The 22,451-nt window shown below is 37.6% G+C and overlaps 1 protein-coding gene across 2 annotated transcripts in view; it reads left to right on the forward strand.

The window, feature by feature from the left end:
* Sec15 (exocyst complex component Sec15) overlaps nt 1–22,451 on the forward strand; it is a 654,019-nt gene that overhangs the window by 55,081 nt on the left and 576,487 nt on the right. For both annotated transcript variants that reach the window (XR_016546976.1, XM_090374206.1), the window contains exon 4: nt 4,666–4,870. Coding sequence is in view for 1 of the 2 variants with exons in the window: in XM_090374206.1 (XP_090230332.1) it covers nt 4,666–4,870 (205 nt within the window). In the remaining variant the exon portion in view is untranslated. The remainder of the gene's footprint in view (nt 1–4,665; nt 4,871–22,451) is intronic.

Below are 22,451 nucleotides of genomic sequence, written 5' to 3' on the forward strand. Positions count from 1 at the left end.
TCGCCTGAGAGGGCATAAATTCAAATTGAGGAAAGACAGCTGTAGGATAGATGTGCAGACGTTTGCCTGTAGCCAGCAGGTGGTTGATTGCTGGAACAAACTTACATCTGTCATTGTAGATGTTGATAGCTTAAATAGATTCAAGGCAGAACTTTACAAACATTAGGAGCAAGTGGATGGGTGAAATGAGAAGGGGATGTGTATGTGTGTTTTTTTTTTTTTTTTGGCTGATGCCAGCTTTCTTGTATCATGTGCCCTTGCTAAGGTTAAAGACAGAGTGTGGTAATCAATGAATCAATGGATGCTACTCTTCGTGGCCTAATGTTATTAGTGGAGTTCCCTAGGTGTCCATGTTGGGCTCATTGTTATTTTCTCTATTTATCAATGGTATTAATGAAGGTATATCACGCTTATTGTACCAATTTGCAGATGATACAAAGGTTGGCAGGGTTGTTGATGGCAGTGTTCTGCTGCAACTTGATCTATAAAATTTGAACAGATGGGCTGAGAAGTGGTAACTGAGTTTAAAATTGACAAGTGCAAAGTACCGCATATGGGCAGAAGTAATCCCAGAGAAACATACCAACTTTATGGTACCACACTTAGGGTGGTAGAAAATGAAAAAGATCTGGGAGTAATTGTGCAGTCAGATATGAAGTTTTTTGAGCAATGCAGATCGGCTGCCAAAGCAGTTTGTGGGGTATGTCCTGTATTGGACAATACTCCAATCCGAAATTCCTGTATTGTATATACAGGAATTTTGCTAGTAGGGAAAAGGAGGTGATTATCTCTTTGTTCGAGGTAATGGTCGCGCCACGCCTTGAGTACTGCGTACAGGTCTGGAGGCCTCATTTTAGGAAGGATGTAGAATTGCTTGAGCATGTACAGAGAAGTGCAACAAGATTGGTGAGGGGATTGAATGGATCCTCTTACCAAGAAAGGCTTAAGTTCTGCAAATTGCAGCATCTGGAGACTAGGCACCTGAGCATATAGTGCCTTGAATGGGTTGAGCATGCTGAATTCTGATGGGATTCTTCCACTTGCTCAGATTAGGAACCTGAGGGGGGACATAAATTCAAATTGAGGATAAACAGTTGTAGGATACATGTGCAGAAATTTGCCTTTAGCCAGCTGGTGGTTAATTGCTAGAACAAACGTTCATCTGTCGTTGTGGAAGTTGATAGCTTAAATAAATTCAAGGAGGAAGTGGACAAACTTTTAGAGGGAATGGATGTGTGAAATTTTTTTTTTTATGGCTTGCTTTCTTGCATCACATGCCTCTATTACTACTACTACTACTGTGTCCTGGTATGCCATGTGGATAATAGCTGGAGGGTACAGTAACAAACTGCAGAGAAGTTTGCAGTTTGTTGCTCTACCCAAGCCCCAGTCCACCAGAAACAGGCATTGGCTGCAGTGTTTTGGTATGGGAGATGTTTCCTGGGAATCTCATTGTACCCTCATAATCCTAGACTGCACTCTGAATACTAAAATCTGCCTATTCATTCTGGATGATCAGGTACACCCTATTCATGTGACTGTCTTCCTGGATAATGCATCCTGCTATGTTGCTGGTATTGTTTGTTGAACAAGAAATTGACTTCCAGGTGCTAATTTGCTACTGAATTTGCCAGATATGTCAAATTCAGTTCCTAAGGGAGTACCACGATACATCTCTGGGATTGACATGGATTAACAGATCTGACATTTAGATCCTCCGCCACAGACATAGATGGGTTGTAATCATGAAGACACCGTACAATATATCTCCTGCAGCATGTTCAGAGGCCTTATAGAGTCCATATCTTGCTGTGTGATGGCAGTACTGTTGACAAGAGGAGGACATACCCACTATTGTAGTCATAATAATACTTGGACAGTATAGATTCGTTCTATGAGTGCTGGCCACATTGGAGGGGAAAAAAAAATCTCCCACCCCAAAAAAAGAACTTTGCTGAGTTCGTCGATTTTTGAGTTAATCCATAAGGTTTTTCGCATGTATTCCTCCTATTTTGTCTTTCTATTCCCTCCTCTCATGCCTGGACAGAATTGCAGACACATTCTGACCTAACCATGACAATTTTTCAGCCTGTCTTATATTTTTCCCAACAGATTTTCAGTTTGTGTGTGCTTAATATGATTAATCCTTACACAAATAATAATGTTCTCCTTACTCTCCCACCTCCACTCGATAAAATGTGATGATCTGTTGGTGGCATAATTAATTGTTCCTCCTGGCTGGCACACCCTGTTCTAGTCCACCTGTCCTTATTATAAAAAATTTACCCGTTTCACTGACAGGGGAAGCCCCCAATCAACCAAGTCTAAATCCTGTCGAACCAGTGTAGTATGCACTTGATTATTCTGCTCTGATACCTGAATCGGAAGTGCATCATTTGGCAAGTTACTAGAAGTTTTAGTCCCTCATGAGCACCTAGTTACATTTGTCTCTAGGGCAAGTACTTGTTTCTTTGATGGCTCACAATCTTCTAGTACCAAGTTTAATTTGAGAATGGTATGCTCTTTACATCCGGCACAAAAATGGGAACTGTTAGTTGGGTGTTGATTAGCAACTATATTCAACCTTTGAATACATGACAAAGGCTATGCAAGTGATGAATTTGTGACCTGCACAGAATTACCTATGGCCATTTCTGGTTCAGTCATGATATCCTTGGACAAAGTATTCAGAGTCAATCTTATTATAACCATTATTAAGGTAAGGATTAAATACAAAATATTAAAATATTAAATTTTCAGTAATTTAGCAGTACCAAAACTTTATCTACTATGAATTTCAAAATTTAAGCATATAAGATGCCGAAAAGAGTGTATTTAAGTGGAATTAGTGTTAGAAAAGTTAAGAATTGAACTTACAAAACATTACTGCAAATTAGATCACAAAACTACCAAAATTAAATTAAAATTACAGAAAAAAGGAATTAAGAGATAGTTAAACAAATTAAGGGGGGAAAAATGTCTATTTGTCATTAGCATTAGTAGAGGCATATGATGCAAGAAAGCAAGCTTATGCAGCATCAGCCAAAAAAAAAAAAAAAAAAAAACCCCTTCCACTTCACCCCTCCGTTCGTTCGAAATACCTGTCCAGCTGAGCCTTAAATTTATTTAGGCTATCAACTTCCACAACAAGGGATGGAAGTCTGTTCCACCAACCAACTACCCACTGGCTAAAGGCAAATTTCCGCACATCTATCCTACATCTGTCTTTCCGCAATTGAATTTATGCCCTCTCAGGTGATTATTCTGAGCAAGAGGCAGTATCCCATCAGCATTGAGGGGAATGCTGATGGGATACTCAAACCATTCAAGGCTTTGTACACCTCTATCAGATCACCTCGCTGGTGCCTAGTCTCCAGACACTGTAATTTGCAAAACTTAAGCTTTTCTTCCTAAGAGCAACCCTTCGTTCCGTTCACTAACCTTGTTGCCCTTCTCTGTACTCGTTCCAGCAGCTCTACATCCTTCTTGAAATGAGGCCTCCAGACCTGTATACAGTACTCAAGGTGCGGCCTGACCATTGCCTTATACAAGGGAATAATCACCTCCTTATCCCTGCTAGAAAAATTCCTGTATATCATTGATAAGGCACCATGAGCAACTCTTGCAGCCCGTCTGCACTGCTCAGAGAACTTCATATCTGCCTGCACAATTACCCCCAGGTTCTTCTCATTCTCTACCACTGTCAGTGTAGTACCACAGAGTTGATACGTTGCTCTGGGGTTGCTGTTTCCCATATGTAGTACTTTACATTTGTCAACGTTAAACTTCATTTGCCACCTCTCAGCCCATCTGCTCAACCTTTCCAGATCCTGTTGCAGCAGCATAGCGTCCTTAACAACCCTGCCAACCTTCGTATCGTCTGCAAACTTGGACATTAAACTTGATATACCATCATCAATATTATTTATAAATACAGAAAACAACAATGGACCCAACACTGAACCCTGAGGGACTCCACTAATAACATTAGTCCACGATGAGCAGTGTCCATTAATTACCACTCTCTGTCTTCTGCCACTCAACCATCCCTTTATCCATAGCAACAACTTGCCACCAATGCCACAATGCTCCAATTTGTGCAGCAGTCTTCCATGTGCAACAGTATCAAAAGCCTAATTCCATTTGGTCTTCTTGAATTTATAATGAATTAGCTGATTAGTAACTATTATTAACTTAAAAACTAGTAAATCTTGTAACTAGTATGGTGCAGTCTCATAGTAATTAATGTCACTGTTTTAAATTGTAGTGAATAAATAGTTGAAAGTAGATTCAGTGCAGTGGGCTGCCCAGCATCCTGACTTCTGAAAACATATTTGAGAAAGTGTATCCAATGTGGCATAATTTTCAGCATATTGAAAATCAGCAACATATTGGAATCCTCAAAATTCCAAAAATTCATAAATAATGGTTAAAAAGTAAGTCTGGAATTAGTATCTAAAAGCCAGCCACAGTTCAGCCTTTTAAAAAATAAAACTATGTATGAAGTCTATAAACAAAATTCAACCATTGCTGCAAAAAGCCCTCAGTTCAGTCAGTTTACTGGTATCAAGTAGTTGTTAATTTCATGTGCATTTACAGTAGAAAAGTTATTATATGATATATCTTATTTTCTTTCTTGATTATTATTTTATTTTTCAAAAACAGATACTATTCAGCATTGAAAACATTAGAGCAGTTGGAACATACATTTCTTCCTCAAGTTTCTCAGTATCGTTTTGCACAGGTAATGGGATCTACTGTTCCTCTTCATAGAAAATGCATTAAGGATGCGTCTATGTCAGATTTGAAAGATTTTCTCGAAGAAATTCGAAAGACATCATTAAAGATAGGAGAAGTAGCATTGAGACATGTAGGTAATTCTAAACTACTGTTTATTGTAATTACTTTATTACTGTAGTTATAATGCAAAAGATTCAGTTGCATTGTCAATTGTAATACAGAAAAAGTTCAGTTATCTGAAACAATTTGGACCCAGGATATTTCATACTGATTTTTTTCAAATACAGTCGATTCCGGTTAATTGCGACACATTGGGACTAGTGCATTTTGGCCCGATTAAGCGGCTGTCCCAATTATCTGAAGTTCCACGTAAAAAAAAAAGTTAAAACATACAATGTACCCCCACTTTACAATTGGTTCACTGTACAATCAAATCATGTTACGATAAAGTACCATTCACTATACGATGTGTAGTAAGCTCCGGTCATTGTGATCACGTTTGTGAATTGAATTTTAATTCTATTAAACAGAGATTCTAATTAGCAAAAATAGGAGGAATATTATCCACAGCTATAAAAGTAAAGATATATTAAGCACAAATTTACCTTTTGTTACCTTACGAATTAAAAAATTAAATGATACGTGAAAATCGGATGAATATACTTGATAATCGGAATAATTAATATGTACTGTGATATGTACATACTAACTAGTTGACATTTCTGTTCACTGACATTTTTGGGTCGGGGTTAAAATTTGAAACAGTAAAATGATAAACAATCGATGACAAAGAACACGGCACACACAAATTGCAAGTAACACAATACGCACAAGTGAGAACGGAGTAACAATTTTACGAAGCTTTAAAAATAGGAATGAAGAGAAGATTCTGAAAATTAATTTTTTTATATGATTGAAGATTCCATGGAAGTGTAAACACATTTCAGCACAATAACCCACAGAATTCCAGCTGTCCATATTATTGCAAATTCAATAAGATAGAGTTTACTATTCGTTTATGATAGATTGCACAAACGGAAAAGCCCAATAAACAGGTGACTGCTAATTGTTTTATGGTTGTGACCTCCACAAATCCGACTGAACCACGTGGTTTCATGCGGTTTCGTGCCCCGATTAAACAGCATGTTGTCCCAATTAAGCGAAGTAAACCCTGTCTATTTTCTTGATTGGGTTCTGTATTTTAAGATTTGCCCAAATAAACAGCTGCCCCAATTAACCGGTGGCCCAAATAACCGGAATCCGCTGTAATTGATTTTAAATGCAATTTTTGTAAATTGTGAAGATAAAAGATCAAGCAAAAATTATTGGACAGTATACTGTAAATGCTTATATAGCTTTAAAATAATTGCTAATGTAGGTTGCTTCAAAGATGTCAGTCATTATTATTTTTTTCTTTTCTGGATTCTGTATTTTCAAATACATCATTTAGTTCTCATTCAATCCTCCTTGAGATTTAGCCATCTAGTACGAACTGAATGGTGTTAAATGCTGTACTGACTATTGAGTTCTGTGATAGATTTTCATCATAATAGTCGTCCTCCCTTTTCATTTCTTGTCTGATTCAGATTAGTAATTAATGGTGAATATGGATCGTTTCAGAAAAAGCCTACAGTTAATGCTCAGTTCATGCTTTGTATCCAGTTTTGTATGTTGCTCTTAAAATGCCCCAAGAATTTATCCCAGAATTCATTCAGTTGTATAGAGCAAATCCTCATTTACTGTATTAAGTTAAATCAGACTGTGCAAGAGTCAATTACAAGAGTATATCAAAAAAACTAAGTTTAATGGATTAGTTGTTGTTTTTTGGTTTTTAAGAGCATTAGCAACTAAGGCCATATTGCTCAGGGGATGTGGTCATTCCCTGACCTTTCCGCATCCTCTGTATTTGCTGGGCATGGGCTTGAACCCCGGTCTAATCAAGAAGCGTGTGCTACGCACTGCTGCTCCTGCCCACCTGGCTACAGAGGCGGCATATGATGGATTAGTGAAAAAAGGCCAAGCAGGCAGGGTGGGCCATTGATTCCAACTCCATTAAAACTAATCATACCGATGTGATACATAAATTTTTTTTTTTTACCGTGTAGTTTCTTCATGTATCACATTAGTGTGGTTGGTACAAGTAATCCTCGTATAACCCAGTAGTTAGGTTCCTATAAAATCTCATGTAGTGCCAAACCATGTTATACGGGACTAAGAACCAGTACAAAAAAAGGGGGTTGGGGTTATGTTCCAAAAGCTAACAAAAATGCATCATTTTTTATAACTATCAGAAACTTAATTTTTATTAAAAATAGTAATAACTGAATAAACATCTTATAAACTGTGATAGGATGTTTAAAATTTATGAAAACACCTTTTTCTGTCTAAAAGGCAATAATTGTATAAATATCTCAGTATGTCTATGTCAGTTAATATGTACATAATATGTCACTTAATGTACGTTCATTTAATTTTCTTCCTCTTCATTGCTGTTAAGTACAATCAAACGAGAACGTTTTCTCTGTTGCAGAATTATCTTCACCTTCTGAACTGTCTTCTGCAACATCTAGATTTCATGCATCTTCTGCTCTCTTTAAAATTTCAGTATTCTGGGATTGTTTGCTTTTGCTTGATAGATCTTTGTAAATTGCATGGTATGCAGCTTAGCATTTTTGAAGCTACCTTTTGAACTTTGTGTTCCTTCCAGTTTGAAGGATCTGCATTCAAAAATATAAGATTCTAATTGCTCGGCTAAGGTAGTAGTAGTAGTAGTAGTAGTAGTGGCATGTGATGCAAGAAAGCAAATGTATGAGCTTATGCAGCATCAGCCAAAAAAAAAAAAAAAAAAAAAAAATCACACCATTCCCTCCAAATGCCTGTCCAGTTCCTCCTTAAATTTATTCAACCTATCAACTTCCACAACGACAGATGGAAGTTTGTTCCAGCAATTAACCACCCGCTGGATAAAGGCAAATTTCCGCACATCTATTCTATGTCTGTCCTTTCTTAATTTGAATTTATGCCCCCTTAGGTTCGTAATCTGAACAAGTGGAAGGATCCCATCAGAATTCAGTGTGCTGAACCCATTCAAGGCCTTATACACCTCAATCAGATCACCGCGCAGGTTCCTAGTCTCCAGCCACTGCAATTTGCAGAACTTAAGCCTCTCTTGATAAGCGGATCCCTTCATTCCCCTCACCAATCTTGTTGCCCTTCTCTGTACACACTCAAGTAAATCTACATCCTTCCTAAAATGAGGCCTCCAGACCTGTACGCAGTACTCAATGCGTGGCCTGACCATTGCCTTATACAGAGGGATAATCACCTTCTCCCTGCTAGCAAAATTCCTATATATCATTGACAAAACCCCATGACCTGCCCTGGCAGCCTGTCTGCATTGCTCAGAAAACTTCATATCTGCCTGCACAATTACTCCCAGGTCTTTTTCATTTTCTACCACATTAAGTGTAGTACCACACAGTTGGTACGTTTCTCTGGGGTTACTTCTACCCATATGCAGTACTTTGCATTTGTCAAGGTTAAACTTCAGTTGCCACTTCTTAGCCCATCTGCCCAAATTATCTAGATCCTGTTGCAGTAGCACACTGCCATTACTGTCATTAACAACCCTGCCAACCTTTGTATCATCTGCAAACTTCGACACTAAGCCTGATATACCTTCATCAATATCATTGATAAATATACAGAACAACAGTGGACCCAACACTGAACCCTGTGGGACTCCACTAATAACATTAGTCCTAGAAGAGCAGCACCCATTGATTACCACCCTCTGTCTTCTCGCACTTAACCATCCTTTTATCCATTGTAGCAACTTACTCTTAATACCATTCTGCTCCAATTTGTACAATAGTCTTCCAAAGGTGATGCCTTTCTGTGTGCTTTTTAGTGTAAAATTTGGAACTTCAGAATTTTCATCTGCACAATCACCCTCTGAATTGATTTGGTTTACCTCCGATGCCATTTCCCAAACCCATTTTGCCAGTCTCTTTTTCTATCAGTAATTCGTGAATGTCTTCAGTAGTCATATCATCAAAACCTTCCCCTCCTATTGACTTAACAGGTTCTATTATCGCACTGATCCTGTTTTCTGCTGGTTGGACCATTTTTCCTGAATGAACTGACTCTGGCCATACATTTTTCCAACACACAGTTGTTGACGATTTACTTCTTTGAGTGATAAAGCTATGATTCAGATACAGTCCACATTTGAAAAATGTTTTTATACTTCCATCATTCAATAGATTTGGAATCAATTAATCCATTGTAACGATTTTCTGATGTAATGAGTTATAAAGGTAGATATAATGCCCTGATCTCATGGCAGAATTAAAGAAGTATTAGATGGTAGGAATATTACTTCAACATTTTGGATGACAAATCTTTTGGATGGCCTGGCACGTTATCCAATAGTAATAAAACTTTGAGAGGGCACTCTGGTCATGGAAGAGAACAGTCGGTGGATTTTTAGCTGCTGTAAAGGGATAAGTATTTTTGATAGTTTACCTTATTCTTCGTTAATTAACATACTACATTGTGTTTTACAAAGATATTAAATAGGTTTAGCGTTTGTTAGCTTATTTTGAATTTAACTAGTGATTTTTGGAAGTTATGACTCACGGTGTTGTGCCAATATTGTTGAACTAGACACCATATTGTAATCGATAAAAAATAGCATAACGTATATACAGGTGACCCCCCGCTTAACGCTGATCATTCGTTCCGGAAAAACAGAGCGCTAAGCGAGCACCGCTTTCCCATAACATATGTATTTATGAGCTGCGGTTGGTGCCATAGGATATTTCCTAATGAATAATAAACAGTAATGAAAAGATGCACAAATGTCGGTCAAAATATTTAATATTCAAATATTTGCACATATAAAATATTCTGCATTACATACGTATAATTATGTGGTAACTACTTGCGTATCAAAAGTAAACTTAAAATTCCAATTAAAATAATGAATTTAATTGATGAATTAAATCTTGAAAAATGTGTGGATTTTCAATTGAACTTTGGCCCTCTTCCAAATAAACTAAAAGGGGTATTAATTTTAAATCCCCCGCAGCGTTACCACCAACAATAAAGTCAACCGATCCTTCGCTGCTTTGAAACCTGGCATGTTTTTTTCTTCTTTCAATATGAAACTTCTTTTAGGCATTCGTTTCCACAAAAGTCCTGCTTCATCTATGTTAAAAACTTGTTGAGAAGTATAACACATAATATACCTCTTCAATAATTTTAACAAGTTCTTTTTTGAAAGTTTCGGCTCCTTGATCTGCACTTGCGGCTTCTCCCTGGATTTTAAATCTATTCAACCAGCCCTTACCAGTTTTAAATGGTTCCACATTTTTTTTTTTAGGCGAGTTTTCTTCAGATCATAATATTGGCTAATCTCTCTCTCTCTCTCTTTTTAATATTTAACTTAACTGAATTCTGCATTGGAATATTATCTTCAATAAAATTAAAGTATTTCCATTTCAATCCTAATAGCCGGCCTAGCCCTAGTTGCTTGCAGTGGAACAGCTATCTTTCCCGCTGCAAAAATTAATTCTTTATTTTTTTGTAATTGTTCTTACAATTAAAGTTGCAAGTCCTAAATTATGGCACACATCTGCTTGTCGTTGACCGGAATCGATTCGCTTCAAAACGTCTAATTTAATTTTCAAATTCAGTCTTTTTCTTACATTTATAGTCTTCATACTGCGCCCAGACGTTGTTGCTTTTTCATTCCTATTGGTCATTATTAGCTCTTCGAAAATGTAACTGCGTTGGTTGAATTAATTATGATACAATGTTCAAGTAAACTGTCCATTATGCGTGATGTCTAATACTCTACTGAGTGATGACTAGACTTCGGATAAATGCATATAACGCAAATATTACAAGCAATATACTTGATCATTTTTTAAAATGTTGATCTCGGAACTACGTAAAAAGTCACTGTACTGCAATTAAATTAGTGTGCGAGAAAATTTCACTGAGCGTGGGAAAATTTCTCAAGTCGGCGTGGGAAACGTTTTAATGCTGTTTTGCTATTCATTTTCAAGCTATCGACTCCATCAAATGAAACGATTTCGTTAAATATGTCAAAAATGTAATCTGTAAAAGAGCGTTATAGTGATCTGTGACAGTGTTATAGTCAGATACGGGTTATAATATAAGAACAGCGTTATAGCGAATCAGCATAAAGCGAACCGCATTATAACGGGGGCCTGCTGTATCTGGAACTGATAGTGTAAGGAATAATGTAAAACTAGATAACGTAATACGAAGCGCTGTATTAGAAATCTGTTAGCTTAGTATAGTATTATCAATTAATCAAAAACATTTATTACTCTTATTAAATTTCATTGTTAATTAAACTTTATTTAAATGGAAATCATGATCCAGACTAGAGCTGCGAAGCAAAGATCACAGATTAGCGAGAATGCTGTGACTCAGGGGAGAAACGAAGGGGGTGATTCTCCAGCGCCTCACAGTCTCAAAAAATGTTTGAAATGTGATATGTTTGCTGAACTTTCTAAAACAGGACATGATCTAGCCAAGGAGGATGTCTTTGCGTGTGCTAGATGCCTAGAGTGTCAAGAAATTAGGCACCAACTCAGCGTTCTGATGGGCATCTATGAGAGCTTGAGGTGTAGGGTAAATGCCCTCGAAGAAATTAATATGAGGGGCCCATCAAGCTCTCAGCTGCCCAGCTCAATGGCAGAGCTCACTCATTTGAATCAGGCAACACAGAGGCAATCTCCAAGGCAGAATGCACTGGTCCCACAGGAATTAGTTATTGTTGGTGATTCTATTGTCAGGGAGATGGGGAATATACTATGCAAGAAGGATAGGTGGAATAGGACCAGGGTATGTCTGCCAAATATCATCTTTTAAGGGCACAACAGGTGATATTGTTGTACACTTTGGAACTAATGACATTAAGAGTAAGAGATCTGCATATTTACTCAACGAGTACAGGTTAATGTTTAAAAAAAAGTCGCAAGTTAGGGTTGAATGTGAAAGTGTCTGCAATTCTGTCCAGACATGATAGGAGTGAGTAAATGATGAGAACCTTGTTGATCAATTTGGCCCTGGAGAGATTGTGAATTTTTTTATAGAATTTTTTTCAGCTTAGTCTGTGCTTGTTGACAGGAGAGACTGCCTCTACAGGGATGGGGTACACTTAAATAGAAAGGGTGCAAGAATTTTTGCTGATGCTATCAAGGCAATGTTAGGTGGGTCGGAAAACAGCTGTTTTGGGGGGGGGGGGTAAACACAGACTAAAAGATTAACAGTGGCCACAGGCAGAGGCAAAAGTGATTCTTGCACTGTTTCTATTAGAATGAGCTGCAGCATGGAAAACAAGGTAATGGAGATTTCCAGGACTGTTGGGAGTCATTAGTGAAACAAATAAATACATGGGCTGTGTTAGGGTAATTAAGAGTAGAAACAGGTGCATGTATACTTGCATCTACACCAATGCAGCAGTATAGTTAATAAATTTAATGAGCTTAAAGTGCTAGTCAAGACATCAAAGGTAGATATTGTTGGGGTATGAGAGACGTGGTGTCACAGAGATATAAGCAGTGCAGAATTGGAATTTGGGGAGTACAATGTGTACACAAAGGATAGACAGGATAGGAAGGCAGGAGGGGTTATGTTGTTAGTTAAGAAACACACAAAATCTAAAGAAGTGCATCCAATTGATGTTGGTGGACAATGGAATGTTGAGCCTGTTTAGTGTAACATAAGCGCTGGGAAAGGAAATATGAGAGTAGGTGTGTGTTATAGGCCTAATGAATCTGATGAGTATAATGAGCAATTGTACAAAGAAATAGTGGGCCAGTAAATCAGAATGTCCTATAATTGGGGGATTTTAACTTTCCAGATAGTGACTGGAACTTGTGGATTGGTCACTCGCACACTAGCAAGACTTTTTTTCCGATTTATTGGATGACTGCTTTCTACAGCAGCGTGTTCGAGAGGCAACCAAAGGGAGTAATACTCTTGATCTGATAATCAGCAGTGATTATTCATACATTAAGAATTTGCAGATAAAGGAACCACTGGGTGACAGTGATTACGATGTACTGATATGGGAATTACTTAAAGATGTGACTAACCATCAAGGGTAAAGGGAAGAGCTTTTGCTTTCGTAAAGATAACTACAGGGGTCTCAGACAGTTTTTAAATTCTGTACGGTGCGTTCAACTGATGATGTTGTCAACATTGAATTCTAAATTGAAAGCCTTCAGAGACTTAATCTTGGAGGCTACTAGGCTATTCATTCTAACTAAGAAATACTGTTCAAGGTTCAGGCCTAAATGGATGTCAGATGAATTAATGAGGCTCATGGCTGAGAAGAAAAATGTGTGAGATGCATATAAATTATCAGGTAAAACAGAAGCCTATGGCAGATATAAAGTTGTCTGTAATCAAGTCACAAAGGAGGTTAGGTACACGAAAGCAGAGTACGAGAAATATTTGGCAAAGGATGCAAAGAGAAACATCAAAGAGTTCTTTACTTTTGTAAACTCTAGAAGGAAAGGATGAATCAGATTGGCCCACTTAACATAGATGGGTTGACTATTGATGATCATGCTCAGGTACCTGATAAACGGAATGAGTATTTTCATCTACATTTACACACGAGGAGTTATGTTACACATGAGGAGTTCAGTGAGGGGAATGCCAGATGTTTATCAAACTCTAACATGGAACTAAGTGATTTTGTAATCACTGAAAACAAAGTGGCGGAGAAATTGTTGCAGTGAAACATAAGGAAGGCACCTGGGATGAACGGGATCTATCCAGTTATATTAAAGGAGACAGCAAAGGAAGTAAGCAAACTTTTAGTCATAATTATGAGAGCTTCCTTGGACTCATGGGAGATTCCCATGGACTGGAGGTTTGCAAATGTATCACCAATTCACAAAGGGAGGTTCAAAAGGTGACACAAGTAACTATATACTGTTAGTTTAACTTGTGTTCTGGGGAAATTAATGGTCTGTGCTTCAGTACTGTGCTTCAGTACTTGTGTCACTAGATGAGACTGCAGTAATAGTTAAGACACAGCATGGTTTGTTAAAAGGAAGCCTTGTCTGACCAGTTTGATTGGATACTATGATATGGTCACAAAGGAACTGAATGTCAAAAATAATTTTGATATCATATACAGGCATACCTCGGTTAACGTTACCTCTGATAACAAAGCTTCGATATAACGAAGTCCGCAATTTCAAGCCCCATTTAACATAAAAAAAATATTCCAGTTTAATCACCTGAAATCTAAACAAACTGAAGAAATTACGGAAACCTTTGGGGCTTCTCGTGGTTGGTTCGAGAAATTTAAAAAACGGGCCAGGATTCATAGTGTAAAATTAACAGGAGAAGCTGCAAGTGCAGATGTTGAAGCTGCAAATAAGTTTCCAGAAAAACTAAAGGAAATAATTGAACGTGAAAATATTCCACCAAATTTGGTGTTCAATGTTGACGAAAGCGGTTTGTTCTGGAAACGGCTACCAACAAAAAACTTCATTTCTATTGAAGAAAAATCAGCTGCTGGGTTCAAAGCAGCCAAAGACCGTTTAATGTTACTCTTTGGATCAAATGCCTCTGGCGATTTGAAAATCCATTCAGAAAATCCGAGGGCGTTAAAAGGTAACATAAAAATGAATTTACCTGTAATATGGAAAGCAAATAGAAAAGCGTGGGTTACCAAGGAGTTATTTACTGATTGGTTTTTAACCACTTTTGTCCTGAAGTAAAACGGTATTGTTAAAAAAAACATCTTTGAAGAAAAAGCTCTTTTGTTGTTAGACAATGCTCTGGGACATCCTACTGATCTTAACACGTTGGACACGTGCATTCCTGTCAAAGTTGTGTTTCTTCCAGCAAACACAACTTCCCTGATTCAACCATTGGATCAGGGAGTAATAGCATCATTTAAAGCTTATTATCTGCGTCGAACATTAAGCAGTTTAACTGAACTAGAGGATAAAGAGGAAATGACAGTTAAAACTTTTTGGAAAAACTACACCATTAAAAACGCAATTGAAAACATTGATAGTTCTTGGAAAGAAGTCACTAAGAAATGCTTAAATGGAGTTTGGCGCAAAATATGGCCAGAAGTTGTACTAGAAGAAGAAAATAACATCCAAGAAATTAGAAATGAAGTTATCCAGATGGCTCAATCAACAGGTTTCGAAAATGTCGATGAAGACGTTAGAAATTTACTGAATGCAGAAGATGATGAGAAGACACCTCCATAGCCAGGTGGGAAGGAGCAGCAGTGCGTAGCACACGCTTCTTGATTAGACCGGGGTTCGAGCCCGTCACCACCAAATACGGAGGATGCGGAAAGGTTAAGGAATGACCACCGCATATCCTGCAGCAATATGGCCTTAGTTGCTAATGCTCCTAAAAACCAAACAACAACAACAGAAGATGATGGTTTTTCAGTGGAAGATTTAGAAAACCTTGTTAGCAACGAAGACAAAGATAATGAAGACGAAGTTAAAGAAGTTCCTGCCGAAAAAGTGTTAACAACCAAAGATTTAAAAAGGTGCTTAAATGACATTGAAAACGTTTTAAATTTTTTTAGTGAAAATGATCCTGATTTAGGAAGAAGTTTTATTGTAAAGCGATAGGCAATTGTTAAATTAAAGAGAAAAAAAGCATAAGCAATCAACTTCAGACTCATATTTTAAAATGTGATTTCACTTTGTATGTAAGTTGACTGTTTATTTAATAAAACTTCTTAGTTCCTTTTTCTATTCCGATTACTATGATTTTATATACTCCCACAAAAACTTCAAAAAATAAAAGATATTGATCCTGGGCTGACACTTGGTAGATAAATATATATGGAAGACTGGCGAATCCGATAAAATGCTTAAACACCAGGCGCTTAAAACCAAAACGGAATATAAGACTCATAGCACAACGAGACACCCGTGGGTTGCAACGTCCGATGATAATTAGCCACAGCGACCCACGGGTGGATCACTTTGCCCAGTGGACATTAGAGCAGCGATCCACCATTATGTTGCCCCAGTGTGAACGGGTTAAGGTGCAGTCATACCTCAAAAATGCTGGCATTAGTGTGTTTGACTGGCCCGGCAACAGTTCAGATTTGAACCCTATTGTAAATTGCTGGTACATAATATCTAAAATTGCTCAGAAGAAGCCAACAATTCAGCTGCAGGAGAGCATTGTATGGGTATGATACCACGAAATTGGGCAGCCGTATATCCAGAAGTTCATTAACTCTAAGCCAGATCATTGCAAGGCTGTAATTGCAGCTTGAGGAGGAACATAGTGCATAGTGTGCATAGTGTTAGGGTCAGGCGCCACCTGTGATTTCTCACATCTGCGCCATATGTACGCTGTGAAGAAATACAGAACTACTGTAAATGCCAGAAAAGTGTTGTCTGTTGTATATGACATATTGCGTTAGTTTCTATTGGGTGTCCTGGCATTTGGCCGCAGGGCCCCTAGTGGGACCTCATGTTGCCCGCATACACCACTAGGAGGTAGCCAGGCTGCCCTTTATTCTCTGGCTGGTCTCTGCCAGGGTCGCCTGAGCGTCCTGAACGAAGACCAAGTTAAAAAAAAAAAGAGAAAGAGAAGAGAAGGCCTGGGGAACAAGAGGAAGGGGGGTATGAATGTGAGGAACAAGCTAAAGTGGACAGATAGAGAAGGCAGTCCACCCGAGTAAGGAGAAATAGGGGATGGGTAGAGGGATCAAAAGTCACAGGGGCAGGAGCCACTGTGCAAGTGCCAAAGGCCAAGCACTCTCTGGGAGTCAGCTTTTCAAGGAGTGCCAGCCATGATGATGCCAGCATAGTATTTTAATCTTCAGTCTTACTCTTTTATCAGTTGAGAAAATGCTATCCGACCCCAGTTTGTGTTTGCACTTGAGGGTCGTTGTTCTGAGCAGCTCTAAGTTCAGCAAACTTTGCCCGTCTGATGGTAAAGACAGCTTGTGCGTTACTCGTTAAGGCTTTGTATGTTGTTTCATTCTGAAGCAGGTATGTTTCATGGTTACGAGGGTTCTCCTGGATTTCAGTAAAAAATTTGAGCCTACAATCATCGTAAGCAGGGCACTCATACATGACATGCCCCCATGACTCCTCTTCGCCACAGTGGCAGAATGGATTGCTTTCAGTTCCCATTGCTGTCAATTTCTGTTGAAAGGGCCCATGTCCTGTGATCAGGACTGTAACTTGCAGACCAGGTGAAAACCAGGAAGGAGACTTTGGGAAAGTCATGTCAATGGATGGGAGGAATCTTCTGGTAATTTCTGCTTTGGGCGTGGTTTCCCATGAATGCTGCCAAAGTCCTTGAAGGTGTTTGAAGATACGTTTTCTTTCTTGTTTCAGGTCGTCATTGGTAAGCTGCAGTTGAAGATTTAACAACTGTGTCGGAATTCCCTTCTTTAATCGATGGTAAAATCCCCTTTTAATCACCTCACAATAGAGTGGCAAGCATCCAGTAATAACCTTTAGGGCAGGGGTGCTGACAGTGCGACATGCCCTGCAGATGGACAACAGCATGAATCTTTGTATTGAGTCAAGTTTACACTTGTTCTTTTCCAGGATGGCCTTTGTACACCAAACTGAGGCTCCATAACACCCAATTGGGAGAAACGCCGCTTTATAGATGAGAGACAAAGCTTTATGCTTCAAACCCCAGTCCGCTCTGCTGACTCTTCTTATCATAGCTGTATACTTCGGATTTTTGTGGATAAGTACTTCAGATGAGAGTGAAAGGTAAGGCCGGTGTCAATGTAGATTCCCAGGTATTTGACTTCTGTGTAGAGACGTATAGGGATGTTATTTAACTTCATTGTTGGAGGCCTGCGTATGCATTTTGCTGATTTACAGTACAGGTGACACCCGCTTAACGCTGATAATTCGTTCAGGAAAAACAGAGCGCTAAGTGAATCCGCATTAAGCGAGCGTCGCATTCCCATAAGGTAACATATGTATTTTTGAGTTTTGGTCAGTGCCATAGGATATTTCCTAATCAATAATAAATGGTAGTGAAAAGATGCAGAAATGTCAGTCAAAATATTTAATATTCAAATATTTGTACATATAAAATATTCTACATTACATACGTATATAATTATGTGGTAACTACTTACGTATCAAAATTAAACTTAAAATTCCAATTAAAATCATGAATTTAATTGATCTAAATTGATTTTAATTTATTTAATTTAATCATGAAAAATGTGCATTTTGGGTTGTACTTTAGCCCTCTTCCTGCTAAACTAAAAGGGGCTTTAATTTTAAATCTCCCACAGCGTTACCACCCAACAATAAATTCAACCGATCCTTTGCCGCTTTGAAACCTGGCATTTTTTTTTTCTTCTTTCAATATGAAACTTGTTTTAGACATTTGTTTCCAAAAATGTTCTGCTTCATCTATGTTAAAACTTGTTGAGAAGCATAACACTTAAATACCCCTCTTCAATAATTTTAACGTTCTTTTTTGAAAGTTTTGGCTCTTTGAGCTGCTCTTCTGGCTTCTCCCTGGATTTTAAATCCATTTAACCAGCCCTTACTAGTTTTAAATGGTTCCACATTTTTTTTTTTTTTTTAGGTGACTTTTCTTCAGATCATCATATAGGCTAATCTCTCTCTTTTTTTTTTTTTTATAATATTTAACTTAACTGAATTCTACATTGGATATTATCTTCAATAAAATTAGTTAAAGTCTCTCCATTTCAATCCTAATAGCAGACCTAGCCCTAGTTGCTTGCAGTGGAACAGCTGTCTTTCCCGCTTCTAAAATTAATTCTTTATTTTTTATAATTGTTCTTACAGTTAAACTTGCCAGTCCTAACTTATGGCACACATCCTCTTGTCGTTGACTGGAATCAATTCGCTGCAAAACGTCTAATTTAATTTTCAAATTCAGTCTTTTTCTTACATTTGTAGGCTTCGTACTATGTCCAGACATTGTTGCTCTTTCATTCTTATCTACCATTATTAACTCCTTGAAAATGTAACTGCGTTGGTTGCATTAATTATGATTCAATGTTCGAGTAAACTGTTACGTGCAATGTCTAATACTGTACTGAGTGATGACTAGACTTCAGATAAATGCATATAATGCAAATATTACAAGCAATATACTTGATAATTTTTTAAAATGTTGATCTCAGAACTACGTAACAAGTCACTGTACTGCAATTGCACCATATGGCTTATAATAATAATTAAATTAGTGTGCGAGAAAATTTCACTGAGTGTGGGGAAACATTTTAATGCTGTTTTGCTATTCATTTTCAAAGCTATCGACTCCATCAAATGAAATGATTTTGTTAAATATGCCAAAAATGCAATCTGTAAAAGAGCATTATAGTGATTTGTGACAGCATTATAGTCAGATACGGGTTATAATATAAGAACAGCGTTATAATGAGGGCCTGCTGTACATCGTAATATGTACGATGTACAACATAATACTATTATGTTAACTTGTCATTTCAGTTTTTACCCATAAATGCAATAAAATGTATGTTTGGTTGTCATGATTGCCATTTGTATGATTTCTCATATTTTCATTAATTACACATTTATGGCAATTGGGTATATCAGATGGAGTCTTTTTATTGGATTTCATTCACAGAGATATATATCCCATCTAACAAATGCATTTTGAACATTTCTGCAACCCACAATGCAGTGCAAAACACATTATTTGCAAAATTCGCAACTGATGCAGTTTTTTTGTCTGCCGCTGTAACTGCCTGTCATCCTAGTATGAACAAAGTAATGAAAAAAATCACTGCTTTCATAGAATTTTTTCATAGAATGTTTGCAACCAGGGCAGTTAGGCACTGTGCCCAAGGCCTACGAATACTAATGGACCTACAAAATAATTTGACTTCATTTTTTTTTTTTTTTTTCCCTGTATGTAAAAACTAATAAACATCTCTTTCAATAAATTTATATATAGCATGAATGGGCACAGTGTATATACAGAGAAGCAAACAGAGAAACATATCATTGTTACATTTTTTTTTAGCCTGTAAAGTGAAAGAAATTAATATGAGATGAATTTTTTCAAGGTATCTTTGTTGCAGAATCAACACTAACATCTGTAGTGACTCATATCAGGAAAGATGTGGATCTGTTGGAATGGATGCAGAGAAGAGCAATACGTTTAGTGATGAGATAGAAGGGTGCTCTTACCAGGAGAGGCTTAAAGTTCCGCAAATTCAAGAGACAAATTCAAATTGAAGGATGGTTGCAGGATTTACAGGCCTCCATAGCAGGAGTGCAGTAGCACATGCTCTTTGAGTAGACCGGGGTTCAAGCCCTGACTGCTAAATATGGTCGATCTGCCAACCCGCACTGGACCAGCGTGGCAGATTATGGTCCATTTCCCTCAGCATGAATTGTTGAGTTGGCTTCCATCCTGCAGTGGATTGATAATGGCTGCAATTTAATTTTTTTTTTTTTACAGGATTTATGGGGAAATTTGTCTTCAGCCAGCAGGTTATTGATTACTGGAACAAACTCCCATCTGGTGTTGTAGAGGTTTGAATAAATTAAAGGAAGAATTAACCTTTAGAACAGATGGACAGGTGATGTGGGAAGTTTTTTTTTTTTTTTTTTTAACTAATGCTGTATAAGTTGACTTTCTTGCATCATTTGCTAGTACTAATACCAATCTGTTTTTTTGCACTGTCTCATTTGCAATAAAGAGTAGTGCAAGGAAGGACTGTTGTTGTCCCATAGTTGATTGGAGACTTTTTTAAATCAGCTTTAGCATTCAAAAAAGAATGCTTGTCATCACATTTAATTTTTAAAATGGCAATATATAGCAATATAATATTATAGCAATATGATATATAGCAATTTAAATTATTAAAATAAAAACAACATGCAAGAGTGCTAAATTATTTCTGTGACTTTAAACTTTTTTAATTTGTAAGAATGAATGATAAGAACATTAAATCAGTGTATTTATCATTTCAGCCGTTAAGGTTTATTATTATTATCTATATGGTGCAAGGAAGCCTGAGGCTTATGTTGCACCAGCCAAAAAAAAATTCTCGAGTTACCCCTGGCTTTCCAAAAAAAAAAAAAGTATAGTTTTGATCATCTTTTCATGTGGAGAAATTGATATACTCATAAAGATGCATTCACTGAAAAGCTTAGAACAGATGTGCTGACATCCTTGATGAACTTCAATACGGCCCTGATCTAGGTTGCATCTAAAGTTGCAACCTAGATCAGGAGGTTGCATCTAAAGAAAGGCTGAGTTCCTTGAAAGGGTCCAAAGATGAACAACTCATTTGGTAAGAAATGTTTTCAGGCCAGTTTTCGTATCATGTAGATTGAATAACTTGCTCGGAAAACCTTACCACCCTGTACTTGGAATCAGCTAATCATAGCTATAGTTAAAGTTAAACCTAAGAAAGACACTTAGTATTAGTAATGGCCGCATGGTGCAAGAAAGCCTATGGCTTATGCTGCACCAGCCAAAAAAAAAAAAAACCCAAATAAACTAAAAAAAAAAAAACTAATTATTAATAAAAGAAAAGGTAATTAAACCTATCATCCTATGTGTGGCACCTCTGTAGCCAGGTGGGAAGGAGCAGCAGTGCGTAGCACACGCTTCTTGATTAGACCGGGATTCGAGCCCGTCACCACCAAATTCGGAGGATGCGGAAAGGTCAGGGAATGACCACTGCATATCCCTGGAGCAATATGGCCTTAGTTGCTAATGCTCCTAAAAACCAAATAACAAACAAACATCCTATGCGTCCCTCACCCGAAGGTACTATCCAGATGTCCTTTGAATTTCCCCAAACTGTGGGCAACTTATTCCAGTAATTTATAACTCGCTGGCTAAATGGGTTTCAGTTTTCTTCCAGTGGCTGGCACTGTGGAGTGAATTTCTGTGAGGAAGCATTTTCCTGTTATTTCCTAACCTAACATATAAGGTCAGGTTATGAAATATAACAAAAAATAAAGAACCCGTTTCCTTTTTTCCTAACCTATCATTTAAGGTTAAGTTAGGAACCTAACCTTAAAAACGTACAAAGAAATCAGTAATATGGTTTTTTAATAGCGGAAACACTTATAAACTCCAATAATCTGCTTTTAATAATGAGAAAAAACTAATGATTACATCGTCAGTCACACCTACGTGTCAATCAATATATCGTTCTCGGCTTCTACTGCCACTACTGTCTGTCTACCAAGAATGCAGGGAAAAACTGCGGCAGTGGCAAACCAGTTTGCTGGTAAGTTTCCTGAATTTTTGGTGGTTCTCATGTTGGCTTTCTTTACCTTAGCCTTGAATTGATAACCTTGTAGATCTGATAACCTTGTAACCTCATCAGCAAACATTGCCATTTAACATTTCAAAATTTGGAACACTGTTTCAAGGTCATTGAAATGTTTGATGAACAGTAAAGGCTCAGAAGAGAGACCTGTGGGACTTCACAAGAGGAAAAATCAGTGAAGTATGAAGCCCTTTTGTGTACAACCTTTACTTACCTGTAAGTTAGCAACTGAATTATGCAGTCAAGTAAAGGTGGTAACACTCCATAAGATAATAACTTAAAACAAACCATTTGGGGTGAATGGAGTCAAAAACTTTGGCAACATCTAAGAATAAACAATGAATATGACCACCCTTGTCTAGATTAACATGTGTGAATGTGA

This window comes from Mastigoproctus giganteus, chromosome 5 (genome assembly GCF_048544385.1).
Source record: "Mastigoproctus giganteus isolate SK-2022 chromosome 5, ASM4854438v1, whole genome shotgun sequence".
NCBI classification, from domain to species: Eukaryota; Metazoa; Arthropoda; class Arachnida; order Uropygi; family Thelyphonidae; genus Mastigoproctus; species Mastigoproctus giganteus.